Source organism: Octopus bimaculoides, chromosome Z (assembly GCF_046866305.1).
Source record: "Octopus bimaculoides isolate indiv1 chromosome Z, ASM4686630v1, whole genome shotgun sequence".
NCBI classification, from domain to species: domain Eukaryota; kingdom Metazoa; phylum Mollusca; class Cephalopoda; order Octopoda; family Octopodidae; genus Octopus; species Octopus bimaculoides.
Genome location: NC_142944.1, coordinates 37705497 through 37717225, shown reverse-complemented (window position 1 = coordinate 37717225; position 11729 = coordinate 37705497). Strand labels below are relative to the sequence as shown.

At 36.3% G+C, this 11729-nt stretch overlaps 1 protein-coding gene across 1 annotated transcript in view; it reads left to right on the top strand.

Annotated features, from left to right (window-relative positions):
• LOC149132218 (uncharacterized) overlaps nt 1–11461 on the top strand; it is a 14883-nt gene extending 3422 nt beyond the window's left edge. Inside the window, exon 2 of the mRNA XM_089365335.1 lies at nt 11339–11461. Coding sequence (XP_089221461.1) covers nt 11339–11461 — 123 coding nt within the window. The remainder of the gene's footprint in view (nt 1–11338) is intronic.
• The last annotated feature ends 268 nt before the right edge of the window (nt 11462–11729 follow it).

The window sequence follows — 11729 nt, the reverse complement described above, 5'->3', positions numbered from 1 at the left end:
GCCAGGTGAATGGCTTGGCCATTTTAATAATTTTATATTGTGATTGACAATCCATTTTTTTTTTTTTGTAGACTTCGCCGTGTGCTTAGGGTCGTTATCCTGTTGTAAAATCCACCCTTCACAAAGCTGGAGCTTTTCTACAGAGTCCCATAAATTATTGTTCAAAATATTTTGGTACATCTCTGCATTCATTCTACCATCTGTCACATGTAAATTGCCAGTGCCATTTGCAGAGAAACACCCCCACACCATGATGTTGCCACCTCCAAACTTTACAGTAGGAATTGTGTTTTTCGGCGAATAGGCGGTACCATCTTTCCTCCAAACATGGCTACGCGAATTTCGTCCAAACTATTCAATTTTCATCTCGTCTGTCCATAGAACATTTTCCCAAAATGTATCAGATTTATCTTAATGTTCATAAACAAACTTTAAACGGGCATCTCTATGCCTTTTAGTCAACAGCGGAGTTTTTCTAGGAGAGCATGACTTCAGTTCATTCCTATGAAGTTCATCGCTGATTGTTCGTAGTGTAACACTAGTCCCTGAAGCTAACAAATCTTCTTGTAACTCCTTTCTGGTGATAATTGCGGGTTTTTTTTCGATTTTTCGCTTCATTTTTCTTAAAGATCTAGGGGAAATCTTGCGTAGTGCACCGGATCTTATTCTATTTTCAACAGTTCCCGATTTTTTTATATCTTTGAATAAATGAAGATATGGTAGAAAATGGAATACAAAGGGTCTCTGATATTTTCCTGTAACTTTTACCTGCTTTCCACTGTTCAATAATTAAGTTTTCACTGAATTTGTGAATTCTTTACTTTTCGCTATTATTACGACAATACTTTATGTTGTCTCAGTACTGAATGAAGAAGCTAGTGTGTTGACACTTAAAAATGACTACTGATAAGATTATTGGAACAAACGAGAAAGTTCTAGTAAAAAAAAAATTATTTTAACAGTATTTTGTGGCATAGAAACTCATAAATTTATTCTGTACGAATACTTTTTTCACCCCTAAATATTTATAATTGTATATAAATTCATTAGTTACTATAATTTATTAGTTTCTTTTGCACATTCTTAGTTTATGCATGTGTATGCAAATATAGTATTGGTATATCCCATTTATGTTTATTAGAAATTAAATAAAGAATTTTGACATGTACGAATATTTATTTCCCCCCACTGTATATATATATATATATATATATATATATATATATATATATATATATATATAAATTGAACATGTATTATTTATTGTCTCCAGGTTCACGGCCAAACGGCCGGGTGGATTCGCGTGGAAAAATAGCACACATGTGGAGACGGGTGCATAGATTGGAACGCGCTTTGTATTTTTTCCTAGCCCCCATAGTTACTGAGAAAATCGATTATAACAACCTGCATGCGTGCATGCATGTATGTGAGTGTATGTCACTGAAGCCATTCATACATACATACATACATACATACATACATACATACATACATACATACATACATACATGATGGCCGTCCACTCGTGACCGAGGAAGACCATTGCCGACCTTAGGAACATTCTGCGCTCTAGGACTAACTTACATTTTGCATTTACGGCTCCGTTGGTGGCTAATAAGCCCTGTTCTTCATAAGCATACACGACTGCAAACATTGCAGACCAAGCTTTCCCCATTCACTATATGAGCCGTGCACTTTCGCGCAGCTCGCTTAAATTCTTCATGCTGGATATGTGATCTCTCAAAAGTCTCGATCCCCTCCTTAACCTGCTTCCTCCATCTGTGACGATGACAGGCATTGTTCTCCCAGTCAGTGTCCTGCATATCACAAGCCTTTAATGAGGACTTGACACAATCCTTAAAGCGCAGCCTTGGTTTCTGCCGGAGTCTCCTTCCATTCACAAGTTCTCCATAGAGCATCTGCTTAGGAATCCTGCTATCCTTCATTCTAATAAGGTGTCCAGTCCAACGTAACCGGTGTTTGTGCACAATCGCCTCAATACTCAAGATATCAGCTGTCCTCAGGATCTGTGTGTCTGGAATCTTTGAGGTCCAGCCAACATTGAGAATGTGCCTGAGACATCTCTGATGAAAGCGTTCAAGGACCCTTACCTGACGTTTGTACAGAGTCCATGTTTCACACGAGTAGAGGAGCAATGTAAGTACACAAGCACGGTACACAGCAACTTTTGTTTGCCTTGCTATGCTATGCTGGGACCAGACACGAGACTGAAGAGACCGGAAGGAATTAGTTGCTCTCTGCAGCCTGAAACATATTTCCTCATCCAGGGAGCAAGAATGACTGAGTGTGCTGCCCATGTAGACAAACTTGTTTACTACCTTCAGAATTGTTCCTTCAACCAAGATAGCTGGTTTCACATATGGATTTCCTGGTGCAGGTTGGAACATTACAACAGTCTTGTCCAGGCTAATGCCAAGTCCAAATGCCTTGCAAGAAGCAGAAATGCATACATACATACATACATACATACATACATACATACATACATACATACATACATACATACATACATACATACATATTTTGCGGCCAACTCAGGTTACGGAACTTGCCCCAATTTTTGGTTACGGTCTGTAATTTCACTCTCAATGATTGAAACCTTCATAGGTTTTAAGCACCCATGTGTTCCCTATTACGTAGAAAACACCAGTCACGGCCGGAAAGGCGCAATCTAGTGTTGGTCGTCTGTTACAAGGCACCACTGCTAGTGGCTAACTTCTTTTGCTCCGTATAATAAACAAATGTTAGTGTTGAGTTGTTAATTATGAAGGTTCTCATTATTGAAATCTCTATTATTTTCCATTGTCCATCATCCTCCGGGCCATACAACTGAGCGCGTCAAGTAGTGAAAGGGTCGCAGTTAAACACTTGTCTTTGGAGACGTTAACTGCCAACCACTTAGCTGACTGTTACATCTTTTACGCTCAAACATCGACCTAGGCGGAAGCAATTACTATTGGCAACGCCACCGCCGGCAAACACAGCAACCGCCACCACGAACACCACACTACCATCACTACAACGACGACAACACCACGGCAACCACCACCATCCCTGCAACCACTATACTCATCACTACTGCCACCACCAACACAATCACAACGACAACCACTGCCAGTACAACCACCACCACCGCAAACACAAACGCAACCACCTCCAATATCACCACTATCACACTCACTTTCACCACCAGCACCATTACCACAAACATCGCCGGTATCAACACAAACACCAACACTAGTGTCAATACCAGGACCGGTTTCTGGTGTTTCAGTTATACACATACGTTAAATATGATGTATTGATAATGATTTTTTTTTTTTATCATCAAGTTACTTCTCGCAAAATTCGTCGATTGTTTACTCTGTACGTCTACTCTATCGTTTATTGGTTCGAAGCTCTAACTCTCTTATTAAAGTCTCTCTATATTGTCGCTAAAAGCAGGTGCAGGAGTGGTTGTGTAGTAAGTAGCTTGCTTATCAACCACATGGTTCCGAGTTCAGCAGTCTCACTGCGTGGCACTTTGGGCAAGTGTCTTCTACTATAGCCTCAGACCGACCAAAGCTTTGTGAATAGATTTAGTTAGTGGAAACTGAAGGAAGCGCGTCGCATGTGTTTGTGTACACACACGCACTTATACATACATATATATATATATATATATATATATATATATATATATATATATATATATATATATATATATATATATATATATATATATATATATATATATATATATATATATATCAGGGGAGTGCACTCTCAGGTATGCAAGGTATGCGCTGCATTTCTGTTATTTTATCCATATCATCGGAAAATTAGATAAAATAGTTACTTTGTTTCAAAGAAAATCCGTCCAGTTGTTTTCGAAATATTCTGTCTCTCCATCCCCTCTCTCAGTGACTAGTACTTTTGCTTTGAGAAGTCATGCTTTGAGAAGACCCGCATGTAGACACTCCCTATCTGTCTCTGTTAGTTTGTCCTTCCTTCCTCCTCTCTCTCTCTCTCTCTCTTAGTGACCTGTTAAAAGGTATGCTAAGACGATAGCACATTTGAAATATTTTCTACCCCCTTCCTCTCTCTGTCAGTGACTCGACAAATTTATTGTAGCAAGTCATGCTTTGAGAAAATTGCATGACACCCCCTCTCTGTCTCTTTGTTAGTGTAGAATTGTTGCGAAGCTGGTTCCACTTTTTGACCGGAACTAGAGCAGTTCTTGAGTTAGCCATAATTCTTGGAAAAGCCTGGCGGTAAGTTTGAATTTTTTATCCAAAACATCTGTTTGCACTATTATATTTTTGGAGTGTTCTGAAAACAAAAATATTATCTATATTATATTTCTTATTTCAGAAGTAGCTAATTAATTTTAAATTAATTTAACTAACGTTATTTTTCCGTTTTGTTGAAATTTACTTACAATTTACGCAGACGCTTACACGTGTGTTACTTTTTCCGAAATGAGTGAAATGTGAGTTATAAACGATATTTTGAGAAATAGTTTTTCGAAAAGAGACTTCGATGGAAAACAATTAATTATAAACGGTGGGAGACCAACACCGAATTTACCTAATTTGCGAAGCTACAACAAGAAATTCACGAGACAATTTCAGGTTAATTTGTATGAAAAGAAAAAATGGTTAACTGGAAGTGCTACACTTAATAAATTATTCTGTTGGCCTTGTTTACTTTTTTGCTTAGAAGAGAATGTTTGAAATGATAAAGGCTATGATGATTTAAATAATTTACATATGGCTATGTTAAAGCATGAGCGTTCTCAAAGGCATATAAAATCTTTGATAGATCTTAAAATATTCGGGAATGTTCGCATAGACTTACAATTTGATGCTTGTAAAAATCAAAGCATACAACATCATAATGAGAACGTTAGACGAAACATCCATTCTGCAACGATTGGTCGATGTTGTTAATTTTTTTAGGTCTCCACGAATTATCGTTTCGGGGTCATTTTGAATCTGAAGGTTCTAATGATCGTGGAAATTATAAAGAACTCGTATATTTAATAAGTAAATATGACAAAAAATGGAAAGTCATCTAGATACAGCTTCTATCTTCACCGGTCTGTCAAACAGAAGTCAAAATGACTTGATCGATGCAATTCATAAAGTTATGTTGAATGAGATGCAAAAGGAAATTGAGCAAGATAAGTTTGTTTCTATTCTTGTTGATGAGACATCTCAGTATATTCACAAGTGTCAACAGTTTTACGTTATGTTACAGAAGATTGTGTGACGAAAGAACGATTTATCGGTTTTAGTGATGTTAGTGCAGATCGATCTGCAAATGCTTTAGCTGAACATGTTTTTAAATGCATTGAGACGTGGGAATGTGGAAACAAATTGATTGCACAGACATATGATGGTGCCGCTACAATGGCAGGACAATTAAATGGGTTACAGGCAATAGTAAGAAAGAAATATGAATGTGCGATCTTTATTCATTGTTGTGCCCATATCCTAAATTTAGTTCTTTCACAATCATGCTCTGCTATGAAAGAATGCAAGATATTTTTTTCTACAATAAACGAACTGGGTACATTTTTTACGAAATCACCGAAAAGGGCTAATGCATTAGATAACATAGTTAAAAAAAGATTTCCGAAAGCAACAGCAACTAGATGGAATTACTCCTCACGTCTCATTATTACCACAAAGGAAAATTATAATTTCATGATCAGCCTTTTTGAACACATCATTGAAAATCCTGAAGCATGGGATGATACCACCATAAATTCAGCAATTGGATTCTTACACACTTTAAAAGCTCCTGATTTCTTATTTTTGTTAGAAGTATTCAGAGACGTTTTTTTCTTTTACTGACATCTTATTTAACATCCTCCAGAGTAAAAGTCATGACATAGTGTATTGTAAAGAGCAAATAGATAAACCTAGAACTGTACTCGAAAACAAACTTGATAATTTTTCAATCTTTTATGATATGTTAGGAGAAAAATATGCAGTCGATGCAGGAATCGGAATTCAGAGATCCAAAAATATATCTATTGAGCCCCAACGACATTATAGAATGCTTTATAACAAAATTATCAGTACAGTAGTTGACCAAATAATAGCACGATATTCATCCTTATGTTGCTGAGTATTGCAAACAATTTCCTGTGGACTCTATAGATTCTTTAAAAATCACTTATGGCAGATTTTTTTATGTAATTCGATTACAAAGTGAGCTCAATGTGATGTATTCAATGAAAGATTTTAAAAAGCAAATTTTAAGTCATTTAATGAGTTACATTTACAGCAGTGACCTTGTTGAATCTATGCCAGAACTCTTCAATCTGTGCAATTAGAATTTGACAATTCCGTCTGCCACTGCTTCTGTAGAGCGATCCTTTTCTGTATTAAGTAGAATCAAAACATACCAAAGAAATGCGACAGGAGAAAGAAGACTGTCTGGGTAAGCACTAATGTCAATTGAAAAAGATTTATTACAACAATTGATGAAAAGAGAAGATTTCTACGAAAATGTGATAGATATATTTACCCAGAAAGATCGAAGAATTGAATTAATTTATAAATGAGGTAAATAACATTTTAGAACCTTAAATATATTAAAGGGCATATATTACAGGTTTTGGTTAGTGTTTGTTATAATGTAAGGTTCGACCATCTTACACCAGTATTGTTTGGCAGGAGAAATGGTTCGACTTCTTCGTCAAACCTAACCTACATAGGTTTTCCTTTCTGTGCTGCTGGGTGTAGTCTATTTACGGCCGTAAATGTCTTGTTTCAATCTCAGAGATGTTGACTTCTGCCACAACAGTTTTGGGGGGCTTTTTACAATGTTGAATTTTCACTGTCTTTCATTGTGTGTGTATTCATGTATATGCGTGTATTTTCAATGTGTGTGCGTGAGACGTAGTCTTTTAATATACGGAGTTCAGTAAGTCTCAGAACAGTCTGCTTGAGTATCAATAATTTTCCTGGAATTGACACGTAGCATGATAAAGCACCTGACTTGTCTTCCAGAGCGTAACGATCTTAAAGCATGGTCATATAATGTAACTAAATGTGTTCTCTTAATTAAATCATTTCAAATTGATTCAGCTCAACCAATAGGTATAGGGGCTAATGCAGAATCGCACCCCTTTGAAAAACGAATTTTGTGAAAAAAAATTTTCGGGTTCCTACCTTTAACAGAGATTCCGAATATGCAAAAATATTAACAGAATCCAATTTCATCTCTATTACATTTCACTTATGATTTTTAGACTTTTTAAGGGAGAGTGAGGAGAGGAATGTACTGACGTTTCGAAGAGAAAGAAAAATACAAACAATACACTTATTTCAGGCTCATCTCTACAGAGCCATTTTTATTCCCTGCTTATTCTAGGTCATACGGGGGTGATTGCATATTCGGAATCTCCCATATGTAAATTGTAGGAATACGAAAATTCTTTTACTGAAAAATTGCCGTGGGGGGGGGAGAAATTCATTGCATGCCCAACCCCGGAGGTCACCGCACGCCACTGGTATATATATACATATATATACATAGATAGATAGATAGATAGATAGATAGATAGATAGATAGATAGATAGATAGATAGATATAGATAGATATATACATATATGTATGTATATACATATGTATATACGTTTATGTATATATATATGTGTGTATATAAATATATATATACATACATATATACACACACACACACACACACACACACATTATATATATATATATATATATATATATATATATATATATATATATATATATATATATATATATATATATATAACTTTATTTTCATAAATCCACTTCTAGAGTGTTAAACCCAGAGGTCTGAAATTTTCTACTCAAGGCCCGAAATTTTGGGGGAGGGGACCAGTCGATTTGATCTACCCCAGTACGCAACTGTCTCCTCTTATAAACCTTACCATAAGCCTAACTTTCTCTCATAAGAAAAATTTGCCCTATATACACCCTCTTGTCACCTACCTGTAATATTTAAAAACCTGATAGCTAACATTAATAACAGTTTCTCACGTCTTTTCATCTAAAGAAATTCTTGAGATACTCCCAGTTGTAACTGTCGAGACCCAGGAACCTGTCCATTCGACCGGTGATATTTCTTTAGATGAAAAGAGGTGAGAAATTGTTCTTTCCTACTATAATAATGCCCTATCCAATGGTGGCTTTAAAGATAAATTATTATATAACCCCTCTAATATTAATCGGAATAATAATGGTAGACCTAAAAATAGACCAACGGAAACTATTTGGTTCGCCCTTCCCTTTCCCCTTAACGTAAAATCTAAGATGAGTAAACGATTCCTGTCTCTCCTAGACAAACATTTTCCAGAAAATCACAGGTACAGGAAAATATTTAACCGGCGACCTGTGAAATTATCATATAGCTGCTGCCCCAACATAAAGAGTATCATTACACGCGACAAACACCAAGAACCTACTCCCAGTTGTAACTGTCGAGACCCAGGAACCTGTCCATTCGACCGGTGATATATGATTAAATCCGCCGTATATGAGGCAGAAGTTATAACAACGCTAGATAACACAACTAAGAAGTGTTATATCGGACTATGTGAAGATGAATTCAATGATCGATATACAAATCACATATCTTCTTTTCGATACAGAGACAAAAGCAAAGCTAGCCACGCACGGAATTTGAAATCGAACGCAACACCACATATGATATTTTAACAAATCAAAAAATACAAGTTATGCGTAGCAGAAAGAACTCAGATCCTTTTCAGATCTAAGAACTCTATCTCACTGCTTGAATCTAGATCCGAAATTTTCAGCGGTTGTAAGCATATACCTAAGTTCCGTTGAAGAATTGGGAAGTGTCTTCCTTGCCGGATTGATAACTGCACCATAAGCTCTAAGCCACGATCTTTTCCAGCTTTATAATTTACGGTCTAATGGAAATAACTCTTATTCTCCAGCCTTTTATTTTTCTTTCTGATTACATTTTTGTCTTCCGGTTATTCAACCCTTCACTTTTTATATAGGCTTTCTTCTCGCCTTTCCTCGCTTTTTTCTCTCCTTCTATTTTTAATTCGTTATGCCATGTTGGCAGTGTCTGATAATTGTGCTGTGACACCAGGCTTGTTATAAAACAATGTATGGCCTGTTCACAGCACATGAAACTAATAGTAGCACATAAAAATATATACCGTGTTTACATACGACATATATATATATATATATATATATATATATATATATTAAATAAAGATGTATCATTACTGTTATTAATGGTATTAAAGGAATAATAAGGTGGCCAGCAAGTTCACACGTTACAGGCACAATCTAAGGCATACACAGGATGAAATCAATTGGTATTGAAATATACATTACTTACTGATGTATTCAACGCATGGGTAAGCCTATTTTTAATATGTTCATTGCATTACTCGTGTGCATCTTTATTGTGAGTTTATGGTGCTTTGGTAGCGTTAGCTCCTCTTTCTAGCAAGTGGTATTCTGATATCCTATTTTATTTATTTGTGTATAAATATATAAAGAAAGAGAGATTGGGGAGAGAGAGAGAAACGATTGAGGTCTTACACAAGCAAATTTATGGTAAAAATGAAGAGAAATGCAGAGAATTTTATCACGCACAAAAGAAAGAAAATATTTATATTCTTATCAGAATATACGACCGGTTTCAATCGGTTTAAAGATGATTTAGTCATGCTATAAGAGAAGAAGAAATAAAATGAAAATAAAATTAATTAATCTTTCACGATATCATTTCTGGAAGTTCACATGATTTTCTTCGAAGATTCACCTACTATTACATCGGCTGTAGACGGGTGTTAGCAAAATATCTAGTTGTTTACTTATATTTTAATTTCAAATCCTGTCAAGTTCTTCTTTGGTGTCGATAAAAGGAAATACCGCTCAAAGACCAGTCTAATTGTCCCACCCATTATATATTTATTTGCACCTCTATTAAAACCAACTATTATTGTCGATAGGATCAACCATTGTTACTAGACGGTTACCCTCAAAGCAGCTGATTTCCGTACCAACTTCAGACTTTGGTGTGTTTTCAATGCACAGCGGGTCCTGCTCTGTAATCAGAGCAAAAATCGTATACCATTTTATATTATTCGATACCATTTGATGCCATTTGCTTGATTCGTCAAGAGTATCCATTTGATATCATTTGCTTGATTTGTCAAGAGTATGCTCTCTCCCCCCTTCTATGTATAATGACTCTGAAGACACAACTGCAGAATCTGGAGTTGTTGAAGCGCATCCCGTTCGAATTAGGGTACTGAAGAACCGTGTCTATATATGCGGAAGATGCCACCGTAATGGTATCGGACACCACGAAAATCAAAGTGGTTTTCACCATTCTAAACGAATACCAGACAGGAGCAAAGCAAAACTTAATCAGAAAAAGCGGTAAGCCTGCACTTGGAGAGATAAGTCCATACCGAAAAGTAGTGCTGTGTAAGGGGGTAGGGGACCCTGGACGTATGGTCTTGTTAAATTGATTGGTATTTGGTTAGGTCCGGACAAATACGTGAACATGAGCTGGAACAACGTTACGAGGAAGGTGGGCTGTGAGAAACCCAACCTTTCTTTGAAAGGTCGGAAAGATGCAGTTAATGGAAATGTTCTCTTAGTTTTCTCTTGACCAGTTGGAAGCTTTTTCTTTTTTGCCTTTTGTGGGAGAGGCATGTTCTGCAAGTCAGAAGATTCGTCCTCTATACTGAAAGCTCTGCAAGTTGTATCTAACGATGTGCACACATGAGTTAAGAGAATGACATCTGCAGAAATTTCTAGACGTTAAGTTGATGTAATCAATCATAGTCAGACACGATTTCCTCAACACCTCTCTTTTACAGAGGCGCAGACCTAGTTCAAGCATAAATCCCAATAGGGTACCCGCTATCTTGAATGTTGTCAGGTACTCCATATCTCTACCTATTTTTTTAAACGTGTTCTACTTTCTGACTTCATATAATTTTTCTTTGTCCCCTCCTTACATTCTTTTCACGTGCTTTTTCTATCTAGCAATATATACAAGGAAAGAAAGAAAGAAAGAAAGAAAGAAAGAGTGTGGAGAGAGATAGACTGGTAAAGATAATTACAGAGGGAGGAAAAGAGAGTTTATGCTAGGCGAGGCACTTCGTTCGATAGCGTGTTTAGTTAGTGATTTCTATCAGTCGGTGGTGGCCACCAGTCAATAGAAAGAAAGAAAGAAAGAAAGAAAGAAAGAAAGAAAGAAAGAAAGAAAGCGTCTGTGCTCTCTCATTTTCCCTGTGAATTCTCTTGATATTAATGACAGCACATTTCAGCCCTGACCGGAAATCTCGTTGCCGGAAATCTCGCTGCCGGAAGTCTCGTTGCCAAAGCTTATATCAACGAAAAGAACGACAATATCCGTTTGAACATTAGACGCTCGATGTGATTCAGCGACTTAAAAGTTTGTATTGGTCGGGCGAACATAACCAATCTGACATTCGTGAAATCTGCTTCTAGATACTACGAGAAAATCTCTTATTAAATTTGGCCAACGAAACAATTACACGCACAAGGATATTGGACTTGCTCTCAATTGAAAAACTTTCTTCAGAAATAACCGTTTTTTCTTTGTATTTCTTTTAGTTTCCATTTTTTATTAGGTGCGGGTTCTTGTATTTATTTAATTTCTTATTTTGACACATTTTGTTTCATTT